This window comes from Anas platyrhynchos, chromosome 3, assembly GCF_047663525.1.
Source record: "Anas platyrhynchos isolate ZD024472 breed Pekin duck chromosome 3, IASCAAS_PekinDuck_T2T, whole genome shotgun sequence".
NCBI classification, from domain to species: domain Eukaryota; kingdom Metazoa; phylum Chordata; class Aves; order Anseriformes; family Anatidae; genus Anas; species Anas platyrhynchos.
In genome coordinates this window covers 101,241,345-101,263,374 of record NC_092589.1, presented here as the reverse complement: position 1 = coordinate 101,263,374, position 22,030 = coordinate 101,241,345, and the positions used below count along the sequence as shown (strand labels likewise).

Here is a 22,030-nt window from a genome sequence, read left to right as displayed (position 1 = left end):
ACAACAACTCAAATGGTTTGTCAATCTTTGTGATTCTAAATTCTTGATGAATCTGTCTGCTAGGTAGTATTACAGGCATTTGTTTTCTGCTTTGTGCATGCTTTCATGTTTACATTCATTCATATGCCTTAGGAAAAATAGTTTTTCAAGCATTTTTTTTACACCAGCTTCTTCTAATTTTTTCATTCACAAGTGAAGACTACAGATTTTTCTGTATGTATTTACAGGCTTCTTGGCTGTCTTTTACAGACATTTAACTAAAACCAAACCAAATCAAACCATTTCAAATAGCTTTTTTTAATTTTTTTTTTCCCTAATGTCCTTTATTCAAATAAGAAATTAATATGTAAAATATCTGTATTCTTACTGGTGCCTGAAACTCCAAAAAGAAGCTCTGAAAAAAGGAGATACAGAAGACAAAGTTTTATTAGAAGGAAGGAAGACCATATTTTAAATTAGCTCAACCAACATCAGTAACAATGAGTTCTTTTCTGAATATGCAGTCAAATTTATCAGAAATATAAATAAATAAATAATAAATAAATAAATCAGTCATTTTTATGGTTGTCTGTACACATGGGGAAGCAAAAACATCACGTTCAAACCTGCATGAAATGGCAGTCAGCATCAAGACACTGTCTTAACTATGAGTCATGTTCAGAGATCTTTGTGGATATAAACATCAGCAAATATGACAATCTGAAATATTGCTATACAGTTGTGTGAATGCAAATTTTCATTTCAATCTTCATTTCTTAGGATATGCAGCTATCTTGCTTATCTGTTCCTAATTCTGTTTTTCAACAAAGGTTGCCAAAACCTAGGATCTTTAAAGATTCTAAATGGCTAACATGTAAAAGTGGTAATTTGGATGAATAGAGAGCAAGGAAGCTGTATGTCAAGTGGATGTGCTAGGGGCTCAGAAAGAAGCATTTATGTGCATGAAATGCAAATGAATGAAATTGAGAGAGAATGGCAACTCTTTATTTATTTATTTGTTTGTTTGTTTGTTAAGTTTTCGCTGTTTTTTCTCCTGCTGAAGATTGCTCTGGAGCTAGATAAACAATAAATTTGTTCAACTTTGTATACCATGAAATGAAGAGGGCATCTTGGACTTTTCAGAATAAATATTGTATTTCTCTTTAATTACTTAAAAACATTGGAGGATCACATAGATTTAAATGTACCGTACCATGAATGAGGAGATGAACAATGACACAGGATACTAAAACTCTTAACAGTTTAAAGTAAGATGATATTAACTATGAAAGCTCTTTATTAAAGGAAGTTCATAAATGTCTGGATACTGAAAGCTTTCAAATTAATTAGATATATTCTGAATTTTTACATTATCTTCCAAGATGTTTTAAGACATTTACATACTGATTAAATTATGAAGGAGAAGGAAAAGAAGAAATAAGTTTAACATCTAATGCTTTGCCACATACATGAAGAAAATCTTCTGCTTATTTGGATCCTAAGTATCTAATTTTAGAAATCTGAATCTGATGAGTGACAAAGCACTGACAAAACTGGCTTATGTCTCACAACTCAGAAAAGGATTTTCACACTACACAATTTCATCAGGCAACGGTGATATTGGGCACTAACTTGCTGTGTACATGCTGTTGCACAGGGTCTTAGATGCCTTTGTGTAGCTGAAAGCCTCCTCTGTGCAGGTGTGCAGCTTCCTTCCACTGGCAGACTGCACAGCATCACCTGAGCCATCCCAAAGCAGGATGCTCTCCTCCTTGTTCTCACCACCATGAGCAGGAAGAACCAACTAGATTATGTACAGGTTATGATGAAACCTGTGTCATTTCTGCAGGAGACTGTCATGGGGAGACCCTTTACTTTTCTCTGTCTCTCCCTCTCTCTTTCCTTTTAATTAGCTCCCCCACCTCCTCTCCTCTCAAATAACTTTCAGTATTAGAGTTGATGTATGCAATCAGCTATGAACTTTGCTAGTAAACCTTTGTGCATATGGAACTGTCTCAGCATCCACTGGCTGTTTCTGCACCTTGCTAATATAGTCCTGCACTCACTCATCTTTTCTTTTCTTGTCTTTTAAATATTTATTTTCTGTGTCTCCCAAGGTCCACATTCCTTAATTTACACAGAGTATCATTGCCATCTGCTCTTTCATATGTGTGCTGAAGTACTCAGTGTCATCATCTATGTCCTTTCTAATACAGTTTCACTGGCTCTCTGCTTATTTTGGGATTCAACACAAAGAGAAGTCTACAAGCAGTTTTACCCCAGTCTCCATCTAGTGTTCTGCTGACATCTCTAGTATTTGAGGCTTATCAAATTTGTAATCTTATCTGTATCTTTCGCGTGGAAGGAAAGAAGAACTAACTTGATTTTAAGTTCCTGAACAAGGGCAATTATTATTTTTATCAGTATGTGCCAGGTTGTCTCTGACACCTATTCAAGTATTTCACATATTTTCAAAGATATATTTAAATTAAAAGACAATAATCTGCCCCAAACTACTGAGCAAAATATTAGGAAAACATGTAAGAAAGTCACAATACTTCTGCAGGGTTTTATATGTGCATTTTCAAATTTTCTACCACATCCATTTTCTATACTCTTATGCTGAATTTGGAAACTGGATCATTCTTTGATAATATATGATTCTGTGAAACCACCTACACTTTTGTTAAATTATTTTTGGAGTTCCGCTGAAAATCTTTTTCTAAGTTTAACTTACTCTTAGCTCTTTAAAACCGCTTCAGACTATTTTTTTTCAGACTATCAGTAAGGTAGGACAAAGGATATGCTGTTAAAATACTCATCTTTAAGTTATAATACCATGAGTTTTTCCGTTTTTCATCTCCCTTCAGCTAATTGACAATTATTTTGCCAAACAATATGTGTACATAGAAGCAAACACACAAATACACCCACAGACAAGGACGCACAGATCAGCTTTAACATTTTGCAATCATTCTTCTTTTCAATATAATTTACTGTACAACAACAACAGCAACAAAGGCCAACGTAGAGTCAAAAAACATAGACTTCTTTATTACTGCCATTTAAGTATTTCAGCTAGGGGCCTTAAATGAAAATATCTCTGAGTAACATTTAAAAAAAAATAAATTAAAAGCATTTATTTTTTAACAGTTGTTAATTAAAAAAGAAACAGACACAAAAAAAAAAAAAAAGACAAAAAGGGATTTCAAATCCTGTTCACATGTCTTTACCTACGATGACAGATAAATTAATAAATATGAAAAAGATGGTGGCAGAGGTATTTATCTCCATGCAGTGTGAATTTAGAATAGGGATTTAACACAATATTATTAGAGAATACTGACAAGACATTGTTAATTCATCATCTGTAGAGTTCTTCTGCAGCAGGTTGGCTACTAAATAAGCTGCTTGTAGATGTGAGGTCAAACATGTAAATTAGCTCTGTACAGGTTGTTCCTTTACTCCAATTTGCCTAATGGAGATATGCTCTATATTCCACACAGGCAATAGATTTAATCCCATGAAGAGTTCCTTTATTATCACCCCATATTTTTTGAGAGGGAAGATAATTTAACAGGTCCTATCAGGCATGACATGTTTATGGGAAAATTAAAAGAAAAGAAAAAAAGGCAACAACAAACAAACCACCTTTTAAAATAAGTGCCATGTAAGCAATTTGCTTTATACATTAATCAGAACAGAATTAAATGCATAAACATGATAAAGTCTAAGACACCTTATACTGCTAATTCATCTTTACTGGATATCAGTGCACCATGGCACAACGTCAAGAATCAAACTTAGTCTTCTAATTACTGGTCTCCTGGGATGTGCTAGATGTAGCTGTGATCCCTTTAAAGTCTTCTTTTCTCCAACCTGTAAACTATTAGCTGGTATGGGTCTAGCTGAGGAGGAAAAGGTAGGTCCCAGACATTTTTTCAAGAAAGCTCATATCAGGGACAGAGTCTAGTTTTTGGATCTCGAATGCAAGAATGCATTGGTTTTCAGCCTTCATCTAGGTACTGAGTTCTGTGGGTTGCCTGGACATGCTTCATAATTAGTATTTTCAGACAGCGTAATTATAGACATTTCTCTGTGTGTGAGTATTTGGTGAAGGGAGCTGAATGTCATTCTGATGCAAATCTCTCACTGTATAGCTAGTCTAGCTGCTGCTCATTTGCTGTATTTGATCTAGCCCTTGGGCTCCTACATACTTTTTAAAAAGTTGTCTGAAGAAAATATACCAAGTGTTTCTGTAAAAATGCTCATTACTAAATATAGTTTCACTGGGAATAAGCACAGGAAATTCAAAAGGCTGTGTAAACTCCTGTTTTGTACGAAAGTCAAATTAGAAGATCAAATTTTATTGAACAAATGACTTACCTATGAATGACCTAGACCTTTGCAAGAAGAGATTTTTAAAACTTTTTAATTATTATTATTGTTTATTGTTTTTAATGTATGCCAGCTCTCTGACTATATGTGAAAGAAAGCTGCAGAGAAGAGAAATAGGTCAGGGGTGAAAAAAACAGTTTATTCAGGACAGGAGAGGAAAGATAAATCCAGGCTGTAGCAAGCATCAACTTACTGATCTACCACTCTTCCCTTTGTGTTTTATTAACACTATTAATGTTTTAGGTATAACTTTAAAAATTAGAGTTGCTGTAAAGCTCATGCAGCAGTTTAGTATACTTATATATATATAAATATAAACTATATATGTATGTATGTACATATTTAATTTGTTTTCTGTGTTTTCTTATGGGTATCAGAAAAATAGCTCCCAAATATTAGGTGACTTGTCATTACAAAATCAGAGTTTGTGCAAGAATGTAAAGTGCAGGTCAGTGTGCAATGGATATAAGGAATAAAGTGTAGGTCTATTATTTGCTGGAGGCAGTAAGGCAGCCTAGGTGTCAAATTTACATGCGTTCAACAGTCTCACATAAGTAAATGAACTGGATGAGTTTCTTTATCACAAATTTTTATTAACCAATGCCAGCACATCTCAATAATACTTTTCAAAGTATTAAGACTGTTGATCATCCTAATTTTCCAGTTTACTAGAAATCTAATTCCTCCGCGCTGTTAAAACAAGTTTGTTTGTGTTCTTTCTTTTCTAAAAAAAAAAAAAAATATATATACATATATATAAATAAATAAATAAATAAATATTTCATTTTTAGCTTTTCTAGTGAAGAAATGGTGCTGTAGTTACTAACAAATGCAGTGATGTAAAAGAGTTTAGACTGGACTAGCTGTCTCCAAAGTATTTCAAGAGCTTACAGGAGAAGAAACTCTTTGCAGATATATGATTAATCATTATTAATTTCTTTAAGTAAATTTCAGTCTTGCCTATTATATGTTTCTGTAGTGACAGAATAAATAAATAAACAATTCTCCTAAGCAAAAATTTCAAGATGTATCAAAAATTAAGTTCAGACACAAATAGTTTTCACAGGAGGTTCCTTAGTTATTAAGTGTCATGTAGTCTTTATTGTAACAGAGAGAAACTTCAGATTGCAAAGATAATGAAGACTCCATTAAGTAACCACGAACTCTCATTTGTTCCAGAAAAATAAAATATGTACTGTCTGACCCCAGTGTCCCGCACCTCTCTGGTCCTGTCCCACCTGGTGGTGGGACTGGCCCCATATGCCAGGCCCTGGCCAGCTGCCCCCACCACCCCTGGTCCCTGATAACAGGCAGAGACATACCCTCATGTAGGTCAGAAGAACTATATCAGAAGAACTGTACCCCAAGCAAGCCCATTTTTTCCCAGACTCCCAAAGAGGAAGCCTGATTTCAACTACAGGCAGAAATTTAAAAATAAGTGATATAAATACCTTTCTCCTTTCTAGTAAAGTATATCATAGTTTGCAAGATAATGTTGCTGGAATGCAATGCCTATGAATTAAGAAAACGAATGGATTGGATTCATGGGAAGTGAACTGTTTAACTTAAATTATTGTAATCTCCAAATTTATATATATATATATGTGCATATACATATATAAAAATTTTGGTACTTTTACTGTAATACAAAATTGGAAAGAAAATAGATGTTATTCCACTTGTGAAAAACATCATTGCTTCTTTCATAAGTAGGAGTGACAAAGAGTTTGACTTCATGTATCATCATTTTCTTTCTTTTAGTTTAAACTATTTATTATTTTGCTTTTATGGAGCATGCCTTTAGCTGCAAGAAATCAAGGGCCATGTCTGTTGCAGAAAGACATGGGAGGGAGGAACGTGCCTTACGTTAGCTGTTTTTCTTCCTTTCCTTTCCTTTCCTTTCCTTTCCTTTCCTTTCCTTTCCTTTCCTTTCCTTTCCTTTCCTTTCCTTTCCTTTCCTTTCCTTTCCTTTCCTTTCCTTTCCTTTCCTTTCCTTTCCTTTCCTTTCCTTTCCTTTCCTTTCCTTTCCTTTCCTTTCCTTTCCTTTCCTTTCCTTTCCTTTCCTTTCCTTTCCTTTCCTTTCCTTTCCTTTCCTTTCCTTTCCTTTCCTTTCCTTTCCTTTCCTTTCCTTTCCTTTCCTTTCCTTTCCTTTTTTTCTTCTTTTCTTTTCTTTTCTTTTCTTTTCTTTTCTTTTCTTTTCTTTTCTTTTCTTTTCTTTTCTTTTCTTTTCTTTTCTTTTCTTTTCTTTTCTTTTCTTTTCTTTTCTTTTCTTTTCTTTTCTTTTCTTATTTTATTTTCCTTTTTATTGTTGCCACACTATTTTTTTCACAGAAGTTATAAATAACAATTTGGTTTTATGTTAAATGTAAAGAAAATTAATACCAAAGTTTGCAATAATATAAGAAGAAACAAGTAGAAAACACAAGAAAGAACGCAATAGAATCACTCCGTATAAGATACTCACTTCAGTACTCCCACTGTACTTACCTCAACTAAACAGAAAGATTGCCTTTATTTTAAAAGTGTAATACATACCAGATAGAAGCCAGGTATCACAAGCTCAGAAACAGGTCCAAAAAGAACAGTACTGCTTTATATGGTAACAGCCCTAAGGAAGATTATTTATTTATTTATTTATTTTCCCATGGAAGAAAATGGCAGAATTTTATAATGTGAGGACTGGTTCTCATTCCATGATAAATAATTTCATTTAATGAGTTTATTTGAATAATATGTCAGAGGATGTCATGGAGTAATTCATTCAGAAAGTCAAAAATAGGTCAGAGCTGATTATGAATAGCATCACTCTGAAACATAACAATTATTTTATTTCCTTCTGGTGAAATCTTATGCAACTGTCACTGTCACTTTGTCATATTTCTTATATTTTAATTAAAATGAAGGATTCAGATTTGAATTTATAGGACAGAAGCATCAGCAATTATGTACAGCCAGTGAGACCTTTGTAGCCAGCAACAGTTTGGCTATCCTACCACCAACTCTGCTTCCAAACCTGACAAATTTCTGAGGTGTTCAACAATCTACACACTTGATATTTGGAGACTGTTTGCAGCAGATCAGAATTCCCAGTGAAACCCAGAATCCCCTGTCATGGCAGAGTTAACAAACAAAAGATATTTCCAGAGCTATTCTAATTGTAAGATGACCTGATCCAGCTGAGAGTTTTGTCCTTTTCCAAAAAGTAAGAACAGAAGGCAGATAAATCTTGCAAATTTGATCACAGAATGGAAAATAGTTGAAAGCAGTTATAAATGCCATAGGCTGGCATTTTGTTTTTGTCAAAGAAAGTAGTGTTGTTTAAATACTTTCCAGATGACATCTTCGTTACTTGTCATCTCAGTGAAAAATGTCAGAAACTCCCTGAAGCATTGTGGAGTATATGAACTTTGAACCATAGCTCTAAATCTCTACATTCACACAAGACCTCATGCGATTTTAATGACCTCAATGGGTCAGTACCTTTGATTTAAAGCTCATCTAGAGGGGCACTAACCTCAGCCTGTGCTTGTTTACCTTTACTGATATTTGGCTGTACAGAGTGACAGTGTACATTTTTCTTCTTTCTAGGAGCTCAGAAAGGAGGGGAAATACAAGACTTTTATTTCAGTCACGTCAATGATTATTGAAGATGTGAAACTGAGCACTCGTAATGTATAGTGCTCAACCAAGCTGAACGACAGATAAACGCTGGGAAGAAATAACTGGGAAAATTGCAGTTCATTTGGAACATTGGTTGAAATCTCTCTTGCTTCATGGGACTTATCCAATATTAACATTTCTCGTGTTCTTCCAAAGATAATGTTTATCCTGTCCCTTGTGGCCAAATCTCATTCAGCAACCAAAGCAGTGAAGGTGTAATTAATTAGAATTAATATAGTAACCCCTTAGAAACCATGAGTGGGAATAAAGGATAAGCACCGTACATGTTTATGATAAAAAAGCAGAGAAAGAGCCTGAAGGCCACATATATGATAAGAAAGCAGGTGCATGAAATATATAAAAGGAAAATGGAAAAAGAATGATAATTCTACCTGAGCACTGTCTGCCTACGCCTTTTTCAAGCACTGCACAGGCAGTTTGGCAACATTGCTCTGCAAAAGCAGAGCATCTAAAATCATAGCTCTGACTCTGCACCATGTAATAAAGTGCAAAACATTACCCTGGGGGAAATGCTCAGCACACACACCTTTGGCTTTTAACTGGCCTTTCAGCATGAGTTCAGTCCTGTGGTCTGGACTTGCTTGCCTTGAAGTGGTTACCTCTGACTTAACCTTGGGTTAACAAGGTCTACATGAAGGTTAACTGTCCACGCTATGTCCACTGACTTGGGATTCACATTTACATATCTACACACCCTGTGCTGATAGATATTCAGAAGCCCATCACAATGAATCTATTCTGCTGTGTCAAGTGTCAGAGCATCTTGTGCCTTTTTTCACTCTACTGGAGTGAAAGTATGGAGCAAGTATGGCAAGTTCGTTTGAGCCAGGATGTTCATGTGGGCCAGGATGGGAAGAATAATATGAAGTAATTTAATTCCTCATTAGCTGTCCACCAAAAGCCCTACAGAAGATTTGAAAAAAAATTATTAAATTGGTTACATAATTATGTCATTGTCAATGCCCTTAATTTGTTATAAATGTGCAAAACTTTTCTTATGTATGCTGAAATGCTGAAGGCAATTTTCACAAATACTCATAGAAATTGTAATTCAGCCTTAATATTTTTCATTGAAATAATCTAATAGAAGAGGACATATCTGAAAAGAATGTAACAGCTGCTAAGTATTGTAGAAACACACTCCAATTCTGCTTTCATTCATGCACTTTATTTTGCTTTTACACATCTCAGTCATTAGTGGAATAAAATCATGGTTTGAGTTCAGTACATTGTTAATTTGAAGTGCTGTACTCTTTTGCTTCAATCTATTCTCTTTACAGCCCCCTGAATACAGCACAGTATTTATCTTAGTTTCTCAGTTAAATATTTACAAGGACATCAATCCTTCTAATGGAAAATTAAAAAAAAAAAAAAACAGTGTATCAAAAGATTAGTTTTTAAAGACCTGAATAGCAAAGAATCCAGGGATTCCCTTGGGGGTGGGGTGGTGGGGGGAAGTTAAATAAGGATAAATCTTAAATAAGGGAACCATTTTTATCATAGCTTTGACAAAAGTGTCAAAAGTCATGGTTTTTGTCACCTCAGACCAGCTGGTTTTCTCACCTCCACAGGGGGCAGTGCTGAGATTACTAAGTGACTTTGCAGGCTAAAGCACCTGCTGAGATGAGTCACTTAGAACATCCTGCATTTTGCAGCACAGCAAAGAAAGCTTGTCCTTTACCACATTTTGAGCAAAGCTTAAAGAAGTATCATTTTCAGGATTTATGTAGCTTTGACATAACACTACAAGCACACAGAAAGGTAAGAACATTTCTCCAAAGGTTACAATCTGTCACTGTCATAAAATTCAGAAAAAAAAAAAAAAAAAGGCCAATTAAAATTAAGAGGCCACTGACAAAGTTTTAGGTTGAATGACTGTGAGGAAATCTTATTGTGCTGGGGTAAAATGAACTTTAATAGAAAGGTATTTCTAGTAATAATTAAGGAGGATTATGTACTAAAAAATAATAATAATAAAAATAATCATGTAAACTGGCATGTAAGCTAAACCGTATACTCAGAACTGTATTAAATACTAACATTTTCACCAAAATTAAATTCTGGCATATTGTGTTGATTGACTTTGAAAATCAGAGCTTTCAGTTTCCAAGTTCCTATGGGAAAAATACACAATAAATTCAAAAGTTCTTAGAAACAGCAGTCAGTTGTCTAGAGTTGTAACTTCATGATAGATGATTCAGTGTCCCAAGTATAGTCATGGTTATTATTCTTGATCTTATCAAACAGACCTCAATAACTTAGTTCTTTTAGAGTGCAATGAGTCAGAAAAGTTTCCAGGAAAGCATGGTCTTAGAGACATACCTAGGATCTAATCCATTAAATCTCAGGTTTTATATTCTGTCAACATTGCTCAGGTAGAAATGTAGAAATAACAACAAGTAGACAGAATCTGATTTTAAAATTCATATCAAAAGAAAACATTTCACCTTTTGTACTCAAAAATGTCACTGTATATTTTCAATACCATTTCATTTTTAATTATGGTAACTCCAAAATAATCTGCATGTGCTTCACTGCATTCTTCAATCAGTAAAAGTAAAAGCTTAGAATGCTTAATAATACTCTGCTAAGAAGGAATACTACAAAAGTTCAAAAGTTGCGAACATTTCATCTGCTGCTAGTTGGCTATGCAAAACAAACAAAACAAGCAAGCAAACCCCCCTACAGCACCACCACCACCACAACAAAAACAGCAACAGCAACAACAAAAACAACAGGCAGAGGTTCTGCAATGAAGAAAATAAATGCTTGCATGTGTAGATTAAGATAAAATGAAGGTTTAAAATACTACTGGCCAAATACTTTAAAACTTAATATAAAAATAAATAAATAAATAAATAATAATAATAATAATAATAATAATAAATCGTGATGACTCCAAAAATGAAGGAAACTAAAGATTCTTTAGGAAGTGTTCCAGAATCTGCAAAATCAAAAAGTATGCCATTTATATGGCATACTATAAGTAACCTACAGTTACATAACTTACATAACTATTCTGCCCATACAGTAATTTCAAATTGAAAATATATGTGTGTTTCCATAGAAATATTCAGGGTTGACAACAGCTTATTGATCAGAAAGCCTAAGTACTACAGACTAGATCACAACTGTCTTACCATTGTTTTGTAATACCTTCCATCATCTTTGTAGCATCCTTTTCTCTCTTCTGTCTGAACTATAAAGAATTAATCTAACAATGAATTGGTGGAAATCTTGCTCTTATTGGACATCAATATTTGATACAGAAGTTATCTTGCCTGAATGATCCATATTTACGTAGTAAAGCTATTTGGCAACTGAATTTATTATGTACTACTTTTCTAAAATAGTTTTTTATTTAAATTGAGAGAGAAAAGTTGAGGGCACATGCTCAAGTATACTGTCACTCGAATAGACTAGGTAAGTTAACATAATTTGATTGTAAGTGTTTGTAAGCACCTTTTCCAAGAACAAAGTATTTATAACACATATTTAGAAGAAACCACAAGGTCCATGCCCCGAACAACAACAAAACAAACAAAGAAACAAACAAACAAACAAAAACAACAACAACAACAAAAAACAGGGTTTCACCATCACCCTGTTTTTCCAGACAAACCAATGAAAATGTCTCATTTTCATTTTGATTTAAGCATAATTACTTCTTGGCAGCTAAATCTCATTTCAGTAGTAGAGATGGAACTAAATCACTGTGTTTCATTGTGTTTTGTCAGAAGGTTTGGTCTTCAAATTATTAAAATATTATAGGTAAACCTGACATGCCACTGTTGGCTCTGTATCTTCTCTTAAGTTATTTGGTCTTTGGAATTAACCGTTAAGGACCATATCTCTGTGGGAGCTGTCCTAAAAAGAAGCCAGTGGCAGCTGCAGTAAACGTTTTCTAAATTGCTCTTTTGTGTGTGTGTGTATACCATAAAAATTGGTTAAACTGTCTACAGAAATATTTATGTTCAGTTCTCAAGGTTGGTAACAAGAAGTTACCAACCAAATTTAAACATCATCCAAAGAAAAAAGCAAATAGATACTGTATAATCTCAAAAGTAATAGTTATGAAGGCACAAAAGGAAAGCTACTGAAGTAACAACAGCAGATACTATCAGTTGAATGATTAGTAGCAGGTGAATTAAACTGGAAGGAAAATCAAGTATGTGAAGACCAAGTTCTTTCAGAGCAAGATTTCTAGAATATTGAGACTAAAGGGCTTCAGAAAAACAGAATGTTTATGAGTGTTAAAACTTCTACTGAGTTGAGTTTCATAACCTTAAAAAGTAAGGAAGGGACTGGATATATATGAATATTTGTGTCAAAGCAGACAAGTAATTGTTAGCGCTGTGGGAAACAGCAGGGTAGAATGAATGAGTTTCTTCTCAGTCTGAAATTACATTTGCTTCAGTATGCAGTGTTGGAGTTACTATTAACCTGCTCATCAGGACTACAGAGATGAAGATTAGACTCTTTCACACTTACTTATATCGATCTTTAATTTTAAATCTATTCACTTGTTCATGCTAATTCTTTTGGACTACATTATGTCACCGTTAATGACAGAATTAAATCTTTACTGCATTTTGAATGAAGATCTGAGTAAGAGTCCAATATTGCTTATTTTTTTGCCCACAACATAGACAGGAGGAAGACTGAGGGCTTTCACATAACAGCTTCTTATCCCCCTCATGTATAATGCATTCATATTATAATGGCATTCAAAGATCCCATTAAGGTTTTAGAAATTTAGTACACTGGATAGATTTTTCATGGATTTATCATGTAATTTAAAAATTAAAGTCCAAACCATATTACTCATTGAATTACACAGATGTTTCCCATGAGGACTTTGTATAATCTTCATCCATCATTCTCATAAGCACATACTAGTCTGCAGACTGAATGTGTTTTTAATATAGCTGTTTTAAATTGTAATGTATTTTTTATTTTTATATATGTGTTGCTTTTGTAAATAGTGGCTAAAAACATTGAGAATCCTTTTAATTTGAGATTAGTTCAAAGAAAACAAGATTTATAAAACCAAGCATATTTCTATTGTTAGAAAGGTAGGAATGTGTAATTTAATGTAATCATAATGTATCTTATGATACATTTTAACTTAAAAAAGCTTCTGCCAATTGGCTAAGCCTTCATAAATTATTAGTTTTAGCCTACTTCATCTGTGGGGGCTAAACTTAAGTGTTTTAAATATCTTCATACTGTGTTAACATAACAATCTTTTTCTCATGGTTACAGTATGCACAGACCAAAAATTGGTACTTTTCAGATCAGCATTGTTGTTTTATTTTTTTACTTCAAACACTGGCAAACAGACCAAACTGGCAAGGGCTAGTCATCTTTGGTTTGAGGCAACATAACAAATTCACTTCCTTAATGAAGTTACCCTATATAAGTTTCCATCTGAGTCAAAAACATTATCCAGCCTTAGATAAGAAAGCCATAAGCCTACTGATGAATTCTATCAATAAAAATAGGAGTGAAGGTTATATGGATGTGCAGTATTGAACAGTTAACATTACTAGAGTTCTTCAAAATTTTAAGAGTACTTCAGTTTTGAAGATTGAAATGCTCATAATAATATAAGGTGATCTCGTAATTTTAAATCACTCTATAGTGCAGATCTCCAAATTCATATTACTGCTAAAATTCAGCTGTTCATTTATTATAATCAATATGTTGGTTTAGAAAAGTGTTGTACTGTCTTTTTCATCAAGGTTCAGAACCTCATTCCAAATAAACAACGAAATTATCTGGGCCTTATGAATGGTGTTCTTAAAAATGCAAAAACAACAAGCAAACAAACCAAGACACCAACAATGTTCATAACACTTATTATATTAGCTAAAGTAAAAACAGAGAAAACCTGTTTTGTATAAATTTGTCATAAATATTTCTAACATGGAAATTGAACAAAGTAGAACACAGTTGACTCTTGGTGACATTCTCCTTTCACTTGTTAATACAAATATTTTTTAGAGAAATCTACTGTCAAGTAGCTAATTAACTACTTCTTTCTCAATGGAAACAGTATGAGAAATGACAGAAAGACAAGCATACGGGCCAGTTTACAAATAAACCATATAAAACACTACTAGAAACCTCTTCCTCATCATACCTAATTACAGAGTCACAGACCTGTTGAGGTTGGAAAGAACCTTCTCCTGAGATCACCTAGTCAAAATTTCCTGTTTAAGCAAGTTTATGGGGGTCCTGTCCAGTCATGTTTTGAATATAATCAGGGATGGAGGCTCCAGAACAAATCTCGGAGACCTGTTCCAGTGTTCGGTCACCCTCACAGTAAAAAAGTGCTTTCTTGTGTTCAGTTTCACAGTTTTTAATTTGTGTCCATTGCCTCTTGTCCTATCAGTGGGCACTACTGAGAAGAGCCTGGCTCTCTCAACAAAATTCTCTTTCAAAAGGCATTTATACACATTGGTAAGACCTTCTTGAGCCTTCTGTCTAGGCTGAACAGTTCCAGCTCTCTCAACCTCTCCTTGTATGAAAGATGCTCTAGTTGCTTCATCATCTTCATCACCCTTCACTGGACTCAATGTAGTAGTAACTCCATGTCTTTCTTGTACTGGGGAACCCAGAAAAGAAGCAGCACTCCATATGCTGTCTCACCAGTGCTGAGTAAAGGGATATGATCCATCTCCATTGACCTGCTGACAACACTCCTCCTAGTGCAGCGTAGGACACTGTTGGTACTCTTAGCCACAAAGCTGCCTGGCTGCCTCATGGTCAGTTTGTTGTCCACCAAGACCCCAAGGTCCTTTTTGCAGAGCTGTCTTCTAGCAGTTGGTCCACAGGGTGTGTCAGTGCCAGGGATTATTCCTCCCTAGGTGCAGAATTTTGCGTTTCCTTTTGTTTTGCAAGCCAGTTTTCCATCCATCTCACTATACACTTATCTAACCCATACCTTGTCAGCTTGTCTATGAAGATGCTATGGGAGACACTGTAAAAAGCCTTTCTAAAGTTGAAGCAAGTGGAATTAGTGATCTTCCTTTATCTACCTATCAAGTTGCATAACCTATAAAGGCTATCAGGTTGGTTAAACATGATTTTCCCTTTATAAATCCATGCTAACTATTCCCAATTATTTTCTTGTCTTTCATGTGTTTGGAAATGTTTTCCGAGAGTAGTTACTCCATCACTTTAATGTCCTTTTCCCCCAGATTCCCTGTCCCATTTTAGTCCCACCTAGGACTAGCAGTCCCTCATTTTAATTTTGCTGTTTAGGTACCTATAGAATCCTTTTTTGTTTCCCATTTACATCCACTGACAGATTCAACTCTAAATTGACCTTGACTTTCCCTACCCCACCCCTGCAGGCATGGTTGGCCAGTAGCTCTATATTTCTCCCAGTTCATCTGCCTCTGCTTCCACATCTTGTAAACACTCTTCTTATGTCTCTGTTCAACCAGGATCTCCTTGATCATTCAATAAGACCTCTTGCTATCTCCTGCTTGACTTTCCACTTGTTGCCATGCATTGTTTTTGAGTTTGAAGAAACTGATCCTTGAATATCAACCAGCTCTTTTGGACTGCTCTTCTCTCCAAGCATATCTTACATGGGATTCTTCCAAGCAGAGCTTTGAAGAAGTTGAAGTCTGCTGTCCTAAAATCCATGGCTGTCCTGCCCCCTACTCTGAGGATCTTGAAGTCCGTCATTTCATAGACCCTGTAGATAAGGCTGCTTCTGACTTTCACATCCCTTTCCTTATTTGTAAGGATCAGATCCAGAAAAGCAACCTTTCATTTTTGTCTTCTCGATCACCTGTGTCAGGAAATCGTTGTAGAAAACTCTTAGATTTTTGTACTCCGATGCAGTATCTTTCCAGCTGTTAGCAGGGTGGTTAAATTTCCCCATGAGGATCAGGGTCTGCAAATGTGAGTCTTCCTGTTCTATGAAGAAGACTTCTTCTAATTATTCTTGATCAGAAGGTCTGTAGCACATACTCCCTAAAATAGAACCTATGTTGCTCTTTCCATTAATCTTTACCCATAAGTTCTCCACTGATTCCTGACCTTTGATTGGTCCTAATGCAGACCTCTCACAGAAAGTTCAACACTCCCTCATTACTTTACCAGCCTGTCCTTCCTAAATAACCTGTATCCACCTATCGTATCACTCCAGCTGTGTGAGCTATCCCAACATGCTTCAATCACCTCATGAGATCATAGCCTTGTAACTGTACACTGACTTTTAGTAACGCATATATGGGTTACAATTCACATAATCATAACAGTGGAACTTGGATGAAGCACTAATTCTTCAGTATGTATACCTCAGATGTCGCTTTTTAGAAAGTTTAATTTTCAAACATTTCCCTTTGTTTAGTTTAGAACCAATATGGAAGTAAAGAACAGCTGCAATAATATCTTTGAATCTAAGAAAGGGTGTGATGTCATTTAAAAGTTTGTCAATATAAATTATAGCTAATATGTAATGGCTGACACTCTGCAGTGGCTTAAATCACTTGACTGATTAATGCCACAACTTTGAACTAACCAAACAATTTTAAATGCAGTTATAGTGGAGATATTGTAAAGTAAGACATATTATTTCTATAAAATACTGCCAGGAATATTTGGGAAATCACTTGCCAATTTTTGTCAGTCACGTGCCAATGAACTCTTTCTTCCATAGTTTATAACTTTAAAGGGAAGAAATGAAATCAGAAATGTGTGTCACACAGCAGAAACTCTCATAACTGACTCCAGAGATCTAGCATACCAAACTTTAGCATCAGTATGCAAGGATGGGCCAAGGATGGAGACAACAAACTCTAGTTGCTCTGGTCTACAGGATTTTGCTAGCCTTACATCCTAGACATTCATCAGTGGACTGGGTTGCTGTACCTGCACCTGTATATTTGAGTTGTCAGAAGGCCAATGAGGACTTTAGAAAACCACATTTTGCTTGGTCTGGGACAATGAATACTTGGCACAGTGGCACTGTCTGTAAGCACTCTCTGTTTCCTCCCTTGAAATATAAAATTTAACTAATATTTGGAGCTGTCTTGGATTCATGCCGGTGCAGCATCCTCATACCTAATCTCTTTTATGCTGTGAACTAATCTCTTTATGCTAATCTGAAGACAGGTTTTGTCTCTGGATTTAGAGTGGTAAAGAAATATGACCACAGTTGAAAGGGTAAAGAAATAAACTGTAAATAAAGATAAGAAACACTTACAAAGAAGGTATTTTTTCTCTTTTCCTGGTATTTTTAAAGATGAAACTATGAATGACTAGCAACATTCCTTTTTAGTTTTATCCCAGAAAGAAAGAAGTCCACAGACCAATAAAAAAGGTTCAAAGAGTGGTCCTGAACAACAGCTGGAAAAACAACTGCTTATACATCATATCATTGAAGTATTTTGTTTGTTTGCTTGTTTGTTTGTGAGACAATATATTTTGCTGGGGAATTATTATCCTGTGTTTTCTTTGTGCAATTAACAACAATGGACAGCTCAATCCCACATCACAACCAGGGTATTCATTGAAACAGGAAACAAGAAATGTGCCTTCAATGTGATTCAGAGTTCACATATAGTTGTGTGGCATACAGCACTGAATATGCAAGTTTTGAGCACTTTAAAGTTTCTTTGTTTCTTTTGGACACTTTGGCAAGGAAAATATTCATCTACTTGAGTTTCCACTGTAGGTTTTCATGGAGTTTTAGAGATCTAGTCCCTGTTTCCCTAGGACGGGTACTACTCAGCATCAGTGTGTAACTACACTCAAGCTCCCAACATAGAGTTTAAAGCCAAATACAGCTTCCAGATGTGCTGAAATGATGAAAAAGAAGGAAGTGCATAATTTATGCTATCTCTAAAAGGACTGACTGTTTGGGAATGTAATAGGTGGAAATTAGCTGATTCAGATGCTGAATTTGGATACTAATTAGAACTGAGACAGGTTAGATATCCCTTCATAAAAACACTCAGGAAATAGTGGTTTATTTACAACAAGAATGGAAAATGAAAGCTTACTTCTGTGTCTGTGTTATTTATTCAGTACCTTCATTTATTTTACAGAATCTGACTGTACCTAAGACTGTGTGCATAGATTTTTTAAGTATGTTAACAGCTTTTCCATAGATCTTAATTTTATGATTTTTACAGCATTATAAAAAAAAAAAAAAAAAAAAAAAAAAAAAAAAAGAACAGATAAAATCTTAATGTACAATAGGTTTACAGGCATTACCAATGCACGTTCTTCCATCTTCTGCGAGCTTGTAAGGATCAGTACAGAGACATTTGTAGCTGCCTTTAGTGTTAATGCATTTAGCAGATGGAGAGCATGGTGGATTAATTTCATTTTCACATTCATTGATGTCTGCAAAATAAATACACAATGATCAATAATCATTATAAATTAGATAGGGATTACTACTTTCTTATACACTCCCACTACAAGGATCTGGAAGTGAAAGTTATCACACACTTGGTTGACATTGATACTGCCAAAGGTCCTCACTGTTAGTTTAAAGCGGAAAGTTGTTTTTACTTCCTTTTTCATGCCTTTTTTTTTTTTCTTTTTTTTTTTTAAGATGGAAATGATGAAAAATAAAGATTTTATTTTGGTAATCTGCAAGAAGCTATAAATGTAACCAAGCTGAATTTTAAAAAATATAAACCATACATTTGAGAACAATTCTTGAATGTGTTTGTGTCCTAAGACTTCTAGTTCTTCTATAAACTTTCTTCATACTGTGCTTTAAGCAGTAATGAAAGCAATAACACTGACATGGTTCTGTACACTTCTAGGTATAATTTTGAGGAGTCAAGCATTCAGATTAGCTTTGGATATGAAATTTATAACAGTAATCTGTGATATTACTGCAAAAATGGTTGTTCCTAGAAGCTACGTAAATTCTGTGAAATGGCAGTATCTTGGCAGAATGATGAGCAGATGAACAATCACCCATTTGAAGATGTATATAAACGTATTTTCTCTGAGGCCATTCAAGACCTTTCACAGTCTTATTATGCAATGAAATGAGAGTCAGTGTAGAGTGAAAGAAAGAAAATACTCAATGAGGCAAAGAATGCAGTTTTCCTTATTTCTCTTTCTTCTTTCTGTGTAATTTTGCTTACAGTCTTCATTTGGTTACTTAAAGGTAGATGTCCAGCACTGCTTTAGATGGTTTCCCATCAGTGCTGTATAATTGTCAGCCTATTCAATGTCTCAGACCCCTTGTCTTGGGAAGGACTGCAAGCCAATATGTGGGCAATAGCCTTCAGTAACTTCTCTTTTTGGTTATACTACTTCCCTTCCTCACCTACCACAATGTTTGATCTGCTACTTCAGTGTAAGTAACTCTTTTTTCATCAGTATTAGAAAATGATCCCATAAAAACAACTTACTGGCTTAGCTTAGCATTGTCTCTCAGACCACTTACAGAAAGCTGTCATTGGAAATGGGATCAAACCTGATCCTTTCTTAAATTTTAATACAAAGCTGCAGCTGTGTCCAAATCTAACTGTCAACTGAGACAGTCAAAAGAGTAATCATTCAAGGAATAATCTTAAATTTATGAATCCTTAAGAACTGTCTCCCATAATGCCTCAGGAAAGGCCATGAAGCAGGAAACTAGTCTGTTGTTCGGGAGTTATTAATTTTCCTTAATTGTTACACACTTCAAGACCACATTTTAGGTTAACTTCCACTGGTTTCATCTTTGGGAAGGAAAAACCTGCACACACTATATCTGCACTGTAATTCAAAGGTGCTATTTCAGCTTGCGTAGACCCATAGTCATGTTATCTGTTAACAACTCATTTTATGACCACCAAATAGTGTATGTCAGATCTCACTAGCCTACAAAGACAGTGGTACTTTATTGAAGCAAAGTAAACACAGTTATCTATCCAATGTAAGATAACACTTAATATAAAGGTAGTACAGTCTAGCACTAAATGACTTCCTGAATCAATAGAAATGATTTCTGTCAAAGCCAAAGTTAGTAAGCAGAAATTAACAGCTCTCAAATTCCTATGCTTTTGCCAGCAGGCCACTCTGTCTTTTCCAGAGCAGCATGTAATTTTGAAACCATCTGCAGAAATGCTAAGCTCTATCCTCCTCATTATATTGCTTGACTTATTCCTAATTTGCTGAACATTTAAAAGAATGGGAACACATTGCACAGACATACATGGAACAAAGTGCTTTCTACTGTAAAACTCAAGTAGCATCTGCATAAGTGGGTTTTGATGGTTTTCTTTTAATAAAGACATTGCTTATTTAATATATGCAGCAGCCTGTTTTCCTATAGCAGATATACAGTCTTTTGTTTACATTGCTGAACATATTAAAAGAAACTAGGACAAGGAATGATTCATTCATATAACTTATTTATTCAGTTTGCTGCCAGAACATTAATCTATTGAAAAGATTTTATTATAATTCATTTAACAGCTTTATTTCTTTATATGGTATTTATGTGGGTGGGATTCAATGGATAAATAGGATTTGAATAAAGGAAAGAGCTGCAAATTTCATTTGACTTTTTATATATCAGGTATACAATTAGAATGAATAGCTTGCTATTCTGCTGTCACAGAAATACTGATAAGCAGACTTTATTGCAGATCAGCTGCAGCACTTGCATTCAAATTAATTTGCCACCATCCATAATATATTCCTAAATACAACCTTTTCAGGTTTCATTTTCTCTCATGCTCTCATAACTTTGAACAGTCAGAGTATGCATATAGAGATACATATATATACATATATATCATTAAAAGCACTTATTTGAAATATGAACAGAGCAAGACTTCATAGCTGTGAAGAGTGGAAGTCTTGTAATGAAACATTAGCCACATTCTCTTTCTCCCTATCCTCTTCCTTTCAACAGCAAAAATAAGATAAAAAGAAGAGAGAAGATTACAAAAATAATTAAATTAACAGGAAATCATTCCTCTGAAACTGTTCATGAAATGAACTGATTTTAATGATTTCTTACTTGTTCTACTTTTCTACCTGTAGAAATAATTCACTTCTGGCAAATCTTTTCATGGACTGGAGTGAAGAGAGAGGGAGTTTGGAACAGAATGATAAATAATTTGTTTAATTTCACTTGTATTCATTTTTTTTTTCTTTGCCAACTTTGCTTAACTTATTAGTATAATACACCAACTACTGGTGCAGAGTTCACTTTCCGTCTAGAGCATCCATTGAAGCAACTGCAGGAAAATGACAACAGTCTGGTTTATATTGAATGTAGCAGGAAGCAATGTGTAAGTCTTTTTTTTTAATTTTTTTTTTTTTATTATTATTATTTTCCTTACTGGTTGTTAATTTACTCATTTTTTCTTAATTAGGTAATTTCAAATGACATTTTCCTATCATCAACCTGATTGCTGAATCAGGATGGGAAGATATTAAGATAGCAATGCTGGATCAAGGAAGTTTCACATTACTGTGTCATCCTACCTATAAACACAGAATGCTGACTATCTTTTAATCTTGTGAACTACATCCATAAGATTCATTCATACATACTTCCAGGGAACACAAAGTAAAAAAGACTTTTAAACCATGCATTTCAGGACAACATAGAAAGGAATTTACTTCTAATAAACTGTGATAGACTTTAGCTTTTAGAAATTTCAGAAACAAAAATATAGAGAGAGATATACCTATACAAACAGGAGCCTGAAAGTTCCATCCTTTACTTGTGCAAGTTAATTGCTCTTCTCCTTGTAACTGAAATCCATGGTGACAAGAATAAGTCACTGTAGTTTTTCCCAGTTCCGAGCAGTATACAAAATCACCATTTTCCACCCGTTTTGGTGTTCCACATGTTTCCTCTACAAATAAAATAAAAATAATAATAATAATTAAAAAATCCCAGCTTAGCATTGAAAATTGACATTATTCTCCATTATTGCTACAAATTAAATTAAGGGAATTACTCACATGTTTTAAGATG

The 22,030-nt window shown here is 34.6% G+C and overlaps 1 protein-coding gene across 8 annotated transcripts in view; it reads right to left on the bottom strand.

The window, feature by feature from the left end:
- Nucleotides 1-5,828: 5,828 nt before the first annotated feature.
- TPO (thyroid peroxidase) overlaps nt 5,829-22,030 on the bottom strand; it is a 57,246-nt gene continuing 41,044 nt past the window's right edge. For 6 of the 8 annotated variants that reach the window (XM_072036397.1, XM_072036399.1, XM_072036398.1 and 3 more), the window contains 3 exons: nt 21,738-21,908; nt 18,298-18,429; nt 6,915-6,985 (listed from right to left, as the gene is read on the bottom strand). In XM_072036397.1, coding sequence (XP_071892498.1) covers nt 6,930-6,985; nt 18,298-18,429; nt 21,738-21,908 — 359 coding nt within the window. In that variant the 3' untranslated portion in view covers nt 6,915-6,929. Of the gene's footprint in view, nt 5,890-6,914; nt 6,986-8,926; nt 8,962-18,297; nt 18,430-21,737; nt 21,909-22,030 lie in introns of those variants that run through there. The other 2 variants (XM_072036401.1, XM_072036402.1) reach the window with 2 other exon arrangements.